The sequence below is a fragment of the Doryrhamphus excisus genome, chromosome 3, assembly GCF_030265055.1.
Source record: "Doryrhamphus excisus isolate RoL2022-K1 chromosome 3, RoL_Dexc_1.0, whole genome shotgun sequence".
Lineage (NCBI taxonomy): Eukaryota > Metazoa > Chordata > Actinopteri > Syngnathiformes > Syngnathidae > Doryrhamphus > Doryrhamphus excisus.
The window spans coordinates 26,601,183-26,617,902 of NC_080468.1; the positions used below are offsets into that span (position 1 = coordinate 26,601,183).

General features: G+C 44.3%; 1 protein-coding gene across 9 annotated transcripts in view; it reads left to right on the forward strand.

Moving 5' to 3' along the window:
* The first annotated feature begins 1,876 nt into the window (after window positions 1-1,876).
* Window positions 1,877-16,720, forward strand: part of LOC131125402 (nuclear factor 1 B-type-like) — a 62,191-nt gene continuing 47,347 nt past the window's right edge. For 2 of the 9 annotated variants that reach the window (XM_058066938.1, XM_058066937.1), the window contains exons 1-2: window positions 4,048-4,305; window positions 5,876-6,407. In XM_058066938.1, coding sequence (XP_057922921.1) covers window positions 4,288-4,305; window positions 5,876-6,407 — 550 coding nt within the window. In that variant the 5' untranslated portion in view covers window positions 4,048-4,287. Of the gene's footprint in view, window positions 2,021-4,047; window positions 4,306-4,587; window positions 4,980-5,875; window positions 6,408-16,720 lie in introns of those variants that run through there. The other 7 variants (XM_058066936.1, XM_058066939.1, XM_058066932.1 and 4 more) reach the window with 6 other exon arrangements.

The window sequence follows — 16,720 nt, forward strand, 5'->3', positions numbered from 1 at the left end:
AGCATGAACATTAATCAAACGGCATCCATATCAAACTTGCGCGGGCCGCACTAACATTAAACTTTCATATCAAGGCGGGGGCCTCAAACTAGTGTCCTGCGGGCCACATTTGGCCCGCGGACTGCGTGTTTAAGACCCCTGCTGTACACGTACTGGAAGCAGTGCCGCCGAGGGAAATGCTACAAATGAAGATAATTGACTGTAGCAAATAAATCAAATTGTAAATGTACAGTAGGCCAGTGCTTCTGATTGCCTTTCAGCCATCAGAAAAGGCGTTGCCGTTAAATCCTACAACCACTGAAGGGAAGAACGCTGAAAAGTGGGTGCAGTGTAAAGGTATGTCAACTTTTTTATTTTTTTTGCAAACATTTCCATAAAGATACAACACATTTTTAAGTACATACAAGTGAAATCCTGACACTGATGAACATCTCAAGTGCCGCCTTCTTCACCCCAAAACGTGAGCTCAGTTTCCATTGAGCTTTGAAAATGTATAACATTCATTCATTCATTTTCTACCGCTTTTCCTCACGAGGGTCGGGGGGTGCTGGAGCCTATCCCAGCTGTCTTCGGTGTGAGAGGCGGGGTACACCCTGGACTGGTCGCCAGCCAATCACAGGGCACATATAGACAAACAACCATTCACACTCACATTCATACCTATGGACAATTTGGAGTCGGCAATTAACCTAGCATGTTTTCGGAATGTGGGAGGAAACCGGAGTACCCGGAGAAAACCCACGCATGCACGGGGAGAACATGCAAACTCCACACAGAGATGGCTGAGGGTGGAACATTGTAACATACATGTCTTTATTGTCACACACAGGTGTATACTTTACATACATTTATAAAAACATATGATGAACCTAGCACGTTCCTCTAGTAAAAAAAACTACTAATAGCATCAAATAATGTATTTTCGGTATCATTCTGTAAACATGAATTTATAGATTTCCTGATCAAATACAGGGAAGAAACCTAAGATGAAGGCACCGTGACCGTGGCTTCTCAGCTTAGAAATATGTTGCACAAAAAGATTTAAAAACATTTTTATTAAAAAAAAATTTCCCACCAAACATTGTGTAGTAAAACTGTGTCGAATAATGCACATAACTTAGCTAACGGTAGCCAACCAGAAAAGTCACTTATCACTATCTTCTTGGGAGCTAAAACCACAAAAGTCTACTTCTTCCGTGTCAGAATCCAAGAGCATGATAATTCCTTTGTCACACACGTTGTCTGCCTCTCTGTCCCATTCTGTGTGATATCTTTATCTTCCTGGTAGTAGTCCCAACCTTTCTAAACCCGTTGAAAATAGTGTGTCTTCTGCTGGAACCCCAAAAGGATGCTATCATTGTGCAAAACTTGCACAGTTCATTCTCTGACACCTTTAACTTGAAAGAGGCATGATGGTATACACATAAATATTGATTACAATATGCCATAAACACTGTGTACATTGCAAGTTGAATAATCCAAATCCAATAATGTTAATTAAGTTAGAAGCATTTTCCGAATTGCACATTTAAACAATGAGTAGTAGTACTGAAGTATACCATATTAGATACAAGATTAGAACATGACTCCATGTTAACATACATATCAACATGCCACTGGTTGCATTATGGGAAATGTAGAATTATGTTGGCTTTGTATGTTTTTACTTTAAATGTGTGTAATACAACGTTTGTATTGGAGGCTTCATGTTGTAATTAATCCACATCCAATGCTGAGGGGAGGGGGTCTTACAAAGGGAGGGGGTATAATTAGCACATTCATGTCCAAGTTGGTTAGGTCAAGCTGCTTGTCTGCTTTGCGGTGTTCTCCCACAATGCAGTGCCTTATGGACCGGCCTCCGTGCGGCGTGCCTCCACTGATGCCCGTACTTGATAAGGTGTCTCCATCCTCCAGCACGCTGCATCCCGGGACTGCCGTCACCGTCATGGCTGCAAAAGAGTCCCAGAGGCCTGTCAAGTGGCAGCTTTGCTATGATGTGACAGCCAGGACGTGGTGGATGGTGAGTGGAACGACTTTTTGCACATTATTAGGATTTACTTTGTGCAGGGAATGGTCTCATCTCTTGTCTTATTTCACTCTTTAACAACAGTTTGTGCACTTTTTCATATGAGTTGCAATGCCTGTACAGTAAGTTAGGACTTTTCATGTGAATAACTCCAGTAAAGCACAAACAAAAAGCTCCTTGTCCAACCAACCCGCGCCTTTCCCATGATGAAGAGGCTGCCATATTGAATATTTATTTACTTGTCACACTATAGCTCAGCTTGTCTCATTTTTTTTCATGGATTCTATGTTATTGCTTTAAATACTTTTTAATATGATAAACTGACTGCAAAAGTTGAAGACCATTACTCCTAAAATGACAAAATCTCTCCAAACCAGAACAAAACAATGTCTCAGTAGAACTCAGTAATGAGTAGCTCCACCGTTCTTGTTAATCACTTGAAATATGGGTTTGGGTTTGGGTATGCTTGATGCAAGTGTTTCCAGGAGCCTATTGGGAACATTGCTCCAAGTGGTGAAGATGGATTCACAAAGGGCATCAACTGTCTGTACTACATTTGTACTATTTGTACTATCTATTGTACGACAAAAATGGCAATAAAATGTACACTTAAAAACGTAACACTTAAAAGTGTTTCTTTTCCTCCAAATACATTCTAAAACTTTTGATTCGTAGTGTATATATATATATATATATATATATATATATATATATATATATATATATATATATATATATATATATATATATATATATATATATATATATATATATATATATATATATATATATATATATATATATATATTCAGACGAATATCAATGATGTAGTGTAGCAACCTGTAGTTCTTGCAGGAAAATGTATCATTATATTTCCTTGAAGCAGTTTCAATAGTGTCCACTGGAGGTCACCAGAGCCTTGTTAACCATGCTGTGTACATTGCTATGCTAATAATGCCTCGTGCTCCAATACAGCACTATATGAATACTAATATTGTATATGCGTACAATAATGTTTTTGCACACAACACAAAAGATACACAATTAATAAAAAATAATACAGTATTTGACTTCTAAAGCTAGACTGTAGAATGGACCGTTTTGCGAAAGATAACACGCGTAGAAATATCACTACTATTTCGATTGTATGAGTGTATAATACGGAGCACTTCGGTTACCATTTGTACCATTTATACAATGATCCAGTACGTACGTCAAGACCCCAGGCAGCAGTGCAGTACGTCAGAAGAGCGGAAGTGGGGGCCCCGGGGCAGAGTGTCCCGGGGGGCGCTGCTTCTAGCCAATCATTGGCCAGAATTCCAACACTATGACAAAACCGATCAAGCTGCGCCGGGAAGCCACGCTTTGAGGCGTGAGCGCGGGGACGTGTCTTTTCAAAATAAGAGACAAATAACTGTTCGCTAGTAAGAATGACAAGGCTAGCTGGCTAGCTTGCTGGGTCATTTTCATGTTTAAATATACCGGAAGAACTTGCCATTTCAAGTTAATCTACAAGTCAGGGGTGTCCAAAGTGCGAACAAACAAAATAAAGTTCATTTAAAAAAAACGTTTTGGGGGAAAAGTTACAATATTATCATAATAAAGTAAACAAATAAGGGTATACAGCTGTAATTGAATGAGAAGTTGCAGTTTTATGATTAACTTGTTGTATAAAAGAGAAAATAGTGTCATTTTAATAACATTTCACCTCCACTACAAAGTTGAAATGCTTGTAATATATACACTGTATAACTATAAGTCGTTAAGGAAATATGAACGTGGCCCTTGCAACCTTTCATTATTCCGTATATGACCCTGCCTGGATGAAGTTTAGACAAGTTTTGACGCTCCGTCAAGTCAGTGAAGTGGTATTTTGAAGGCTACCACCGGAAGTGACCGTGCTCCCAACACGTCGCTTTACCCGGGAGGGAGGCAGACAGTGAAAGTGAAGGCGGAGACCAAGCCTTTACAGACAACCTCCTCTTCTGGATCACCGAACAACCCCCCCCCCTCCTCCCCGCCCCCCTTAAAAACTTGGACGATAGGAAGGAAGACCAGCGTAAAAAGGGGGGTAAAAGCTTTTTTTTTTGTCATTTCTTTTTTACCGTTTTCTGCCAAGAATTCTCCTATTTTTGTCTACGTTACATTACAAGAGCAACGGCCCCCTCCCGCCCCAAAAATCACCAAAGTTGAGAAATGTGAATCTACCGGCGTGTTTGCTTCAACCAGGCGTCCGGACCCACTTTTTGTTTAAAAAGCCAATGCAGTACAGTGCAATGGTACGTGGATTATTACTCTTTTCTTGTGTGAAAACCCACCATGCATTCTTCGTTTATTATAGTGATTATTCTAAAGTGACAGTTTGCAAGTTTAAAGTCAAATCACATTAGACTGTGTTTTATCTTATCAGACGCTGCTGTTCATTAACCCACTTTGGTTCTACTCCAAAGTCCACAAGCATTATTTAGGAGAGCTTCTGCTCAGCATGTTTTCAGAGACAAGGTGCCGTGAATGCTTGGAGGAGGAGGAGGAGGAGGAGGAGAAAAAAAAAGAGGAGGAGGAGGCGTGTGTAATTACGTGGGTACAAAAAAAAAGTTGTGTGTGATTTGCTGGATGCAGGAGCAGAAGGTGCGCCACATATGAAGCTGAGCAGAGAACATCACACACTCCGCACAGCACCGCCATGCGTGCATGATCCCACGCAACCAGCTCACTTTTACTACCAATAACTGCATTTTTTACTGACTTTCTTGCGCAGGAGACAATCTTTTGGACTTTTTGGAGTGGGGGAAAAAAAAGTTAACGGATGTTCTGGGATCATTTCTTTTCATTTGGCGGAGCTCGCCCTGCAGGAATGGCGCGGTAGTCGAGAAGTCAGCACCGGAACCAGAACCTCGTTTTCACTTTTCTATGCAGAACTATCGTCATGTATTCTCCGATTTGTCTCACTCAGGTATTTATCTACTCCTAACAAATCAGATTAAACCCAAAACTTAATGTAACATCTTTAATTTCGGACTTATTTTCCTAAACGGATGCACTTCTATTAGAAAAAATGGGAACATGGATGTGTTTTATTGTCTTTTATTTATGTTATCATTGGAGGAGTCCAGCTTGTGTTGCAGATAAAGCCAATGATAACAATGCATGATAAGTCACTTTTGCTGTTTATATGTTACTTGGCATAAGTAAATGATAGACTTTTAGTTTGTACTTTAAGAAGATTCTTTTATGGCCCCCCATGCCATAAAAATTTTGTGTGAAAACATCCATTTTTGTTACTTTAATTGCAGCTTTACAGGAAATATCAGTAAACCCAGAAAGACGATTAAACCCAAAATTATTCCAATTGACTTGCTATCTAAAAAAAAAAATCCCATATGAAGTCATCACATTTTTAGAGAAGTGATGCAAGTAACAACAATGGAAAGTTCTTCCAAAAATAATTTCCTGGTCTTGATTAATGACAACACGTAATCCTCATCTTGCAAGGTGAGCAGCTGCCATTATTAGCGTTTATCTTTTCATTCCAATAACAATGCCTGAGGGCCACAAAGTGAAATCTAGCAGTTTCTTTAAAAAAGTTCATGTGGAAGTTGCAATTTGTGCCTGAAAAGTAGGACTAGTGAGACGTGGATGGCGTCCCGAGTCCAGCCGCTTTTGGAGATGCCTTTCTTCTGCCGTGTGTGTGTTTAGCGTGTTTGCGCCCCCGTGGCCTGTGTGCAAGAGCAGCAGCACCCCACCTGGCCCTCCAGCTTTTCTCTCCCTTTTGTTGTATTTGAGGACCTGTACCACTGGTGGCTTCCACATGCTCTCCAAATGATGCGTCGCCATGTCCTCTCTTCCCAGGATGAGTTCCATCCCTTCATCGAGGCCCTCCTCCCTCACGTCCGTGCCATCGCCTACACGTGGTTCAACCTGCAGGCCCGGAAGCGCAAGTACTTCAAGAAGCACGAGAAGCGGATGTCCAAGGACGAGGAGCGCGCCGTGAAGGACGAGCTCCTGAGCGAGAAGGCCGAGGTCAAGCAGAAGTGGGCCTCCCGACTCCTGGCCAAGCTGCGAAAGGACATCAGGCAAGAGTACCGTGAGGACTTTGTCCTCAGCGTAACGGGCAAGAAGCACCCGTGCTGTGTGCTCTCCAACCCGGACCAGAAGGGCAAGATCCGCCGCATCGACTGCCTGCGACAGGCTGACAAGGTGTGGCGTCTGGACCTGGTCATGGTCATCCTCTTCAAGGGCATCCCTCTGGAAAGTACCGATGGCGAGCGCCTGGTCAAGTCGCCGCATTGCACCAACCCTGCACTTTGTGTCCAGCCGCATCACATCACCGTGTCCGTCAAGGAGCTGGACTTGTTCCTTGCCTACTATGTCCAGGACCAAGGTAAGACCTCTACAACTCTGTGTGTGTGTGTGTGTGTGTGTGTGTGTGTGTGTGTGTGTGTGTGTGTGTGTGTGTGGAGCCTCATTGTTCAATACCGTATGCAACTAAATTTTCAGTTTATATTATATCAATTTATATGGCACACACACACACACACAAAATGACAAACAAATTTTTATTTATTTTTTTTACATTTCTGCACCTTTTCAATTTTTTTCTGAGAAAAATGTCGGCTTGGAGCAAGTGATAGCAAATAATAATAATAGTAATAATTATTATACAGGCTATTTAGAGTCCTTTCTACACCTAATGAATAATGGTAGAATTGTAGTGGTTACACTCAAATATCTATATCTATATTATCATTATTTCCATGGAATATTCATGCTGTCATTTTTTAGTACTTTCATTGTGTGAAAGGTTTGCAAAAATACTTTTCAAGTATTTTTAATTTGGGATATTCAAATGTATAAAAAATACACTGACGAATTAATTTTCAATCTGTATATATTTATAACCAATGCCTAATCCAGCATTTTCACAGGGGGGTAAAAATATGTTCGTTTGGAAGAAAATGTGTTATATTTCAATGCAGGATTGTTCCTTCCTAAATGAGCATACAATCTTCAAGGAGGCTTATTATTATTATTATTATATCTCATCCCGACGCCTTGAATGTGTGGTTTTTTCCCAGCCTTTTTATCCCAAATGGCGCTCTTAGTGTCTCGGTATTCAAGCTCTCGCCGCTTTTTTGGGCCAGAAGCGGTTGGTGGCGTCGCTGGCTCATTGTGGTCAAAAGCCCGAGCACCATTTTGTGTTTTGATACCAGGGGGAAGCAGAAGGCACCCACAAGAATGGTTGCCACTGGCACCGGGGTTGGCATCAGAGCCTCTTTTGTGTCTTTTGTGGGGATAATGCCAGCGCTTTCTCTTTTGCACTTTGCATCTGCTGCAGCCAACTTGAAAGCGCCTCTTTTTTTTTTTTACTGCAATGATGAGGCTTTGGAATTAATGAAATAAATCAAATTTGCTGTTTTTGATTTTTTTTTTTAAACCCACCTCCTGACAATGCAGCCATATTGTGCCTAGCATGTGACGATGCGGCGCCATTTTGTTTTGCACCGTGCCAAGGAGGCAGGCAACCCAGCGCAGCCCGCCATGGCGTGGAGATTGCTGGCGAGGTTGGCATCGGACCCTCTTTGTCTGCCTGCAGCATGCCTTTGATTCGTCGGTTGGCATCCGCAATGCAGCTTTGGGAAGTTTTGGCGCTATGACGGCGTGAAACAAACAAATAAAACAGCGGCTTGAGCGTAATGTGTGTGAAATGTTCCTATACGGTGTAGTTTGACGGAGAGCTGGCTGGGTTGGCATGCATTTTGTGTGGCGTTCAATGTCAGCATTTCCCATAGGTTCTCCCACACCGCCGACAACCACCTTTTATCATAGAAACACTTAGGGAGAGGAAGATAAATAGGATGCAAAAAAAATTAGACGCTTTTTCTTTAATAAGGAACAATGTATGTATTCTTCAATGACTTCTATTGTGATCTGATGCTGTATAGAAAAATGAAATAATAATAACAATATCTCTTCTACGTCACCAAATGTAACGGTCAATTCACTCCAATACACAATTCTTAGTAAATATTTGGACACAGCCTCCTCGTTCGTCACAAAGATGCCCTTTGCCGCAAAGATGCGGCATAGTTGTCATGTCAGGGCACGTTTGGGTGCCGCCTTGCCTCCCGTACCAACGTGCCAATGTGCCATCAGCGACCAATAAGAAATGAATTTACGTGTGTGTAATCCTTTCACTGTTTCCCTCCACTTAGCAGGTTTAGTCAAATTCACTGAAAAGGAGTATTGCAACTATTGTTTTTCTTAGGCGGCACGGCGGTCGAGTGGTTAGCACGCAGACCTCACAGTTAGGAGACCAGAGTTCAATTCCACCCTCGGCCATCTCTGTGTGGAGTTTGCATGTTCTCCCCGTGCATGCGTGGGTTTTCTCCGGGTACTCCGGTTTCCTCCCACATTCCAAAAACATGCTAGGTTAATTGGCGACTCCAAATTGTCCATAGGTATGAATGTGAGTGTGAATGGTTGTTTGTCTATATGTGCCCTGTGATTGGCTGGCGACCAGTCCAGGGTGTACCCCGCCTCTCGCCCGAAGACAGCTGGGATAGGCTCCAGCCCCCCCGCGACCCTCGTGAGGAAAAAGCGGTAGAAAATGAATGAATGAATGTTTTTCTTCAGACAAGTGGTGGTTATGAAATATGAAGGCGGAGGAGCGATCGCGGTGAAGCTGTTTGTGTCCGTGTCGGGGATTCGATTGCGTGTTGGCAGGCAAAGAAGTCAAGGTCAAGCAGCTCCATTACTCTGAAAGTTAACACCACCATAAAATGTCATTTGCTGTTTTTCTGCAGCGTCATGTTAGTTTGGACACCCGCTTAATGGAGACCTTGTTTAACGAGCGGCTGCCTTAACCTTTGGCCCCCGGGGGCGTGACCCCCTGCAAGGAGATGTGTCAGGCCGTCCTGTGAAGTTTAATTGAGCACAACACATCAGTAAAAAGCCGACCCGGCTCGTAAGCCCGCTTTGTTGAACTCTTGGGATCGGGGTCAGACCGCAGAGGTCGGAGGGGGGATCAACGGCACGGCTGCTGCGGCTGGTGGTCCCCTCGCTTCGGTGGCCTAAGTGAGGGGGAGTCAGTCACCCCCGTGAGCCCGCTCGCATCTTGTTTTCCGCCCGGCTGCCTGTGGTCAAGGCGGCCGTGAAAGGAGAGGCCTGACCTCCCTTCCTCCCCTTCTCTCCTCCTCCTCCATCAAGAGTCGCCCGGCATCTCCCTCCTCATGCCGAGCGACTCCGGGGCCTTGACAGCGGGCCAGAGAGAGGCCTGAGGTCTGGGCTCTTGCCAGAAACTTGTCGTAATGAGCCACTTCCCAGTCTTGGTAGCTGCCTTTCATGTTCTTCTCTTGTTGTCTCGTTGTGAGAAAGGGATTCCTCGTGAAATGAGCCTGAGGGGGGGGTAAACTTCTAGAAAGGCTTTAGCGAGTGAACTGTTCAACCCCGCGCTTAGCTTCCTTATTAGTATGCAATAGAGCCGGCGGTGTCTGGCCACCGCTATCTCAGAGCCATAACCTATCGAACACATTCCCTCAATCTAATCCACTTAGAACTCCTTCCCCAGCTTCAGCGCTTTGCCTTATTGATTCCGGCTTCCCACTCAGTGTCTTCCCGATCCTTTTTTCCTCTTAACCCCAGCAGCTATTTTTTGCTTTCTTTCTTTCTTGCATGCATTGCCCTTCCGTTTTCCTCTTGCTGCTCTTTGTCAAACGCCACGCCGGTTTGCGGTGCAGCGGGGTCCAAGCAGGCGTTATTAGCTGCAGCAAATACCTCCAGGCTTAAACAGGTCCTGTTGGCTCCCGGTGTGTACACAAACCTCCATGGAGACCGGGCAGCTCTGAGCAGAGGCCACGGAGAAATGTGCCTGCCTCTTCAAGAAAATTTATAACCCTCTTCTTTTTTTTTTTTTTTCTTTCATTTGCTTGTGTCACAGCTCAGGAAAAAAAAAACAAAAAAAAAAAAAACGGGCCTTGGCTTTTCTTTGAGACTTTGTGCTGAAAAGGCTTTTCTTTTCTTGTTGTTGGAGATGCCTCTCGTTTCTGTTTTGGTCGACCACACTTGGTTAAGGGCCCGCAGATAGTCTACGGTTAAGATCGCCGCTTCCCTGCACTTTCCCAGGCTTTTGGGGAGGACCCCCGAATGCATTTCAAATCCCCCCGAGGCCACTTGACTGGAGGGCCGGCACCTCCCACTCCTCCTTCCCCCAACCCCCACGCTGTCTGCCGGTCCTCCCCAAATGAAGACAAATGGGCACATTCACCCCCTAAACCCGGGCGTTAGATTGTACCTCACTGTCCTGCCTGCCTACAAAAGACTCTCCTTCTTCTGTCAGGCTAGCATCCCATGGTTGCTACATTCTCCTTAATTAGCTATTCCTCAAGTCGGCTCTGAAGACTTCCGAGCAAAAGCCATTCCCTTTCACCCGGAGGAAAAAAAAAAAAAAACGGGATAGTCAGGGAACTTTAGGCAGGGACAGACAAGCGGAGTGGTTGCCCAGGAGACCCAGGAGACCCCCATCCCGCTTTGTCCCATCAAAGTCTTTTGAGCGCAGACAGGGTGGATCAGTGGCCCAGAGTGATGCTCGTCTCGTCCTTTGTGAGGCCGTACAGTACGGCCCCATCACTGTCACAGCTACACAAGAACGTCCCGCCGCCGTGGCTGCTTGTGCCAAGTGTACGTTTGGGTGGGCACGTTTTGCCCACTTCAGTGTCACCCCCCCCCACTATTGTGTACTTTTTACATATACATTGTAGCTCTGCCATATATTATATCACATACGACACCGTACCTTTAAGGAGTGGTCACATTTTAACAGCAATGCTAGGTTAGCTTATTTACTGAAGGAAAAAACAATGCTATCAAACTTTTAGCTCCTTCGTATTTTGTATTCTCTCCAAAGTGGAGCAAACAAGTGAGGGAGATGTTAGATTTCTCTCATGTTTGGTGTCTTTTGGGACACCATTGATTAATCACTTTTGCCTAATAAGGGACCTTTAAAGTCGCGTCGATGGGAGGATCGTTTTGTAAAGCTGCCAAAATTAGCAACTGATGTAAAATTTGGTGAAAGTGCGAACGCTCTGAAAGCTTGTTCCACATTTACTCAGTCAGCTTTGTAATTAGACAACCCACAATTACAGCTGCGGATTCTTAAAAAAAAAAAAAAAAAAACATCTCCATGCCTGTGTTAAATTTCATAAGTCATCCTATAAGGCCAATGAAATGTGTATAATGAGAGATTATCGCAGCATAATAGCCCCTGTGTCGAATCCCTAATACGTTTTCATAGCTTTGTTCGCAGCCTGCCGTCACTTCCACTTGCTGCCTTGTTGGCAACCCCGGTTGACCTCTGCTCATCGACCTTCTGGGGTTGGGTCCCAGGAATATGTTTGTCGGCTGCGGCACGCTAGACGCCCACCCGCTACACACACACACACACACACACACACTTTTGTGTAAAAACCTCTGGCTGTAACTTGGGATTGCCATGTGTGTCTTGTTAAGGGCAGTTATGACAAATGGCAGCAGCTGTACAAACTAATCCCTCTGTAGCTTTCACACATGGCGCCCAATTAACAATGGACCACTGTGGGGCCCTAATCCATGCAGCAGCCATCCTCTGGTCCTGTTTGTCGAGCCAGCGCCGCCCCAGGAGACTCTTCTTCTTCTTCTTCTTCGTCTCCTGCAAGCTCCGTGCACATGAACACGGCATTGGTTGGCCATCTTGTTTGTTTCCACGTCTCTGAGGCCTGTGGGATTGGGTTGCAGTGCCCCCGGAGTGTTGGGGACACTCACGTGGATCTCACTCGTGGATGATTGCATTAAAAAAAACACGCAGCTGCAGTTGATAGATTTATCAAAGTGGTTGCTTCATGAGTGGGCGGGTGGGTGGACAGTGTGTTTTAGTCGGTGTGCGATACGCCGCTCCCTTGTCAGTTGGATTATTTCCAGCGCTTGTGTGATGATAAATTGTTATTTTTTGTGGGGGTCTCCGATAGCTGCATGCCTGACGTAAAACACGTATCGTATGCGATCGCATATGACGTCACTAACTCCTGACCGTCTAAGAGGTTTGAGACTCAAAAGAAGACCGTCGAAGGGTCGACGGGCCATCAGGAAAATAATCCTCCTGCCAAATCAGTGACATAAATGAAACAAATTTGTAAGGGGCAGGTGGGAAAATGAAAATGGTCAGGGCGTGATCCCTGGCAGACGGCGTAAAAAGCATTGCCAACTATTATGAATAGGAAGCTGCGGCTGAGCTCGTGCGAGGGAAAAAAAAACATTTTTTTCATCTGTAGTACAATTAAGCGTGTGTTGGCCGTCGGTCAGTGCAAAAATAGACAACAACAGGGAAATGCATTATGCAAAGAAGAAGATGATTGACATTATTCAGTATGTTAGGGACTCAAGCAAATTCATTAAAATGGATGAAGGCACATGAAGAAATGCTGAAAATATCGATCGCTTGTGGCCAGACGCACTTTTCTTAATGTATTACTTGCTGGCTTTTGCGGGCTGGCTGATTTGATGGAAGGAGCTGTATGGGGGCCAGATGTATCCTATGTGTAGATATAAATACTATACCACTTGACAAGGGCACTAAGCAGAGGCATGATATCACGTAGGCCACGTTCCTGACTGTGTGACACTATCTCCCAAAAGTGACTACACCCCTCACCCAATGACATATCTTGTCATGGGACAATAGTATGGAACGTAAGGGTAGTCGGTGTACAGCTTGTACACCCGATGAGAGTATTTCTCGAAACATGCATATACAATAATCCCTTGTTTATCGAGGTTAATTAGGTTCAGTGAAGTAGGAAATTGAATATTTCTACACCCTCTAAATATGTTTTTTTCAAACATTATTAATAGAGCCCTCTAGACATGAACTAACACCCCTATAGTTGCTCTTACAGTTCATTCATCCCAGCTGTCTTCGGGCGAGAGGCAGTGTACACCCTGGACTGGTGGCCAACCAACCATAGGGCACATAAAGTCAAACAACCATTCACACTCACATTCATACCTATGGACAATTTGGAGTCGCCAATTAACCTAGCATGTTTTTGGAATGTGGGAGGAAGCCGGAGTACCCGGAGAAAACCCACGCATGCACGGGGAGAACATGCAAACTCCACACAGAGATGGCCGAGGGTGGAATTGAACTCGGGTCTTCTAGCTGTGAGGTCTGCACCGCCGTGCAGCCCGCTCTTACAGTTGTATTAGCCAATATCACAGACAGACTAAGAGTAAATAAGCCATTTCAGACATACATACCGGTGTGTGTTGATATAAATGTGTTCCCAAGGCAGCTGAGTGGCCGGCGGACAGGAAGTGAGTTGAGTTTGTTATTTTTCAGGATTTTTATTATGTGATATAAATCTTGGTGTGTGTGTGTCTCACCAAACATTACACTGACTTTAGTAACACCTCGTGACCAGTGTGAATGCATCTCGCATTTTAGTGTATTTAGCCATTTCCATGCTTGAAAATTCTTAATTAAACTTATTTTGTGACTAATAATAGGCAGTATTTAACCTCGAAACAGTGTGCTTTAGTAATTAGTATGTATTTGAAAAACCGTGGTAGAGTGAAGGCACTGATTGGAACTGCGAAGTGACTTATAGAGTATAGATTTACTATCAACACACAGAAGTTATTGTCTACATAGATAGCAACACAAACGAGCAGCAACATTTCTCTCTTGTTTAAACACTCTCAGAGTTTTGTTCGACTCTTAATGATGAATCTCTTGGATGCAAAAAATTATTAAGTGACTCGGCTCGGCTGTAGCGTTTTTGTATTCTTGTTAAAACATATTGGTCCTGTGGTTACACCTCCATGTAGTCCTCCATGAACGGAAGACTCATTTACAGTAGTCTATAATGGCGTCCTAAAAACATGGCACTGGTGCATGAAAGAGATTGACTGACAATGGTCTACAGCCAATCAGAACGCTGAACACACTAGGCAGGTTCTGCTTTAGCCCATCAGGACTGTTGTGGGTGACCATACGTACTGAGACGAATTGGACGTGTTTGGGCACATCTTGAACTCTCACATGAGTACACAACACCCTCGACTGGTAGCAGTAGTAAATATAATAACACACATACTGTACAACAGAGCACTAATAGATTGCTCCAATACACCACAGTGAAGCAGAACACAATGCAAGTTCATACACTGTTAGAAAAATAACACTTAAAAAACTTTCACTGCTTTAAAAAGTAGTGACCTGTGATGTAGCGAGGGAATACTAAGTTTACTTTCTGTGGTACCTTAATGAAAAAAACTGTCAAGTGTTTTCTGAAACGTCGCAATCGGTCTCAAGTGTCAATAAATGGTGTATGTTAATCATAGATATAACTGGTAGACCGGGAGAGAACACCGTTGTTTATTTTACAGGGTAAAGTTTGCTTTTCTGCCCCCCCCCCCCACTCCCCCGTAGGCAAGTCTTTATTCTAATGCCTTATCAGCAAGCTGAACAATATTGTTCATCTTCAACGGTTTACTACTTAAACGGCATCTTGTATCGGGCCAAATACTGCAGAAGAGGGGGGTATACAAAGAGGACAGTGTTTTTGGAGGATGAGGGTCTCAAAACAAGATCAAAAATCCCCCCAAAACTTGATTTTTTCCTACTATGGCAATCAAAGCAATTTTATCAGTGCCCCCCATATTGTCACACTGTGACAGAAAGGAGAAGAATGCCCCATTGACTGATGCTGCCTGTAAGACCCGGGCGCTGATCTTCACAAGAAAAGCCCACTGTCGCTGTCCCCCCCCCTTATGTATGTCTCAATACTTGGAGCAGAGCTAGAAAGGGGGTTTTTGGAGGGGGGGGGGGCGATCTCAAGATGACTATGCGAGTGTGTATTAGTGAAATAGCACTGTGCGACTGTGCGCTCACAGGCTGGCAGTGTAAGGCGGAGGGGTAGGGGTCGGGGGGGTGTATGGGTGTGGGGTGGGGGGGGGTCGTCGTGGTGAAAAGACAGAGCCATCACCTGCCAGACTGCTGGAATGTTAATGCCGTGGCTCTGATAATTGGATTTTGTACACACCGTCTATGAGGAACGTCCAGCAACCCCCCCTCATATTGTTCAGCTCAGCCATGGACTCTCAATAGGGCTTGTCTATGTTTATACAAGCACTCATGTCTCAATAAAGACTGTTTACAGTGTGTGTGTGTGTATGTGTGTGTGTGTGTCGGACTTCTGAACCTAAGTGTGTACATGCGTGCCAAGGTGGCCGCAGTTTTAAAAAGAGGGAACGTGCCAAACCCTTAAAGGTTTTGACACATATTGAACAAAAATAATGGTACATGTGGAAGAGAAGCCACGCCCTCTGTGAGTTCCCATTGGCCCGTCCACGTGCACGGTCTAGGATCATTAGGGAAGTTATGGCTCGTTTGCATCAGAGGGGGGAGTCGGTGAGGGTCTGGAATCAGGCCGGGAGCTGTGACGCACTACTTTCCCTAACGCTGGCCTCTCGTGCTATTTCCACCCAGGCCTGCAGTGGCTGAGCTAGTGAAATGTCTCCACTGTACTGACCTAAATTCTTCATAGTCACCTCAGAAGACCCAACCAAGCCTTAGCCAACCTTATGGATGTTCCCATCCTTATGTTTCTGTCTATGACTTCAACATATGTTTTGTTTTGGTATGAGGAACATCTATTTAATGGTGCAGAGCCTGAAACAATGGCAATGGTTTCTTTTTCTTTTTTCTTCCTGGCTTGTTGTGGTTTAGATAAACAGACTGTAATTGCATTTAATCTGCGTTTAACTTTCGCATTTGGAACAATGACTTCAGTATGTTTAGCTACCAGCTGTTGTATGCTTGTGTTCCCTTTTTTTTTAAAGCTATATGTGATTAGAATTATTAATAAGCAGCTAGCATTGTCCCATTCAAACCACACGGATGAGGGCCTTCAGTCATAAAGGAAAGTGAAATTAAACTTGTCTTGTTTTGAAATAAAATCCATCCTGATAAAACCGTTTCTTGTATTGCTGTGCTGGCATTAGCGTGGCATTGCATAAACAAAAGGGGGTGTCCGGGCCCACCACCTTGGGGCTGTTGTAGCCTTCCACGGGCCTGAACTGTGGCCAAGTGGATGTAGTCGCGGCAGCCAAACATGCGCGCCAACGAGAGGCTGCCCTTCCAGGAGGGAGCAGCGGCTGGAGGGTTGATTGTGTAACTTTGGCTTTCAAACTAAATGTTAGAAAGTGAAAAAAAAAAAAAACAACAACATTCGGGCGGGATGTCGAGGCGTTTTTTTTTTTGGGGGGGGGGGGTGTGAGTGGCTGAATATTCATGCCGATGTGCTGCATGTGAACTAGCCCGCCACCTGTATAAACAGCGATTGTGAAACAGGGTCTCTTATTGTCAGAATGAGGTCAGACAATTCTATTTTCCCCCTCCGTCCCTCTCAGGTTTCATCCTTGCGGAGCTGAAGGCCTCGCCGTCAACCTCAAGCATCTGTTTTGATGGAAGGGTAAAAGCAGACGGTCCTAGCCATGAGGCAATCCCCCACGGTCCAAGTGTGACTTTTGGGATATGGTTCCATCTTGTTTGTATTTTGTCATCATGTGACCCTCTCATGGCCTAGCTCGACATGTGTTTAGGTAGAAGCTAATGGCATTAGTGTTCAAATTAGCACATCACGTTTACATGTTTGCTGTATT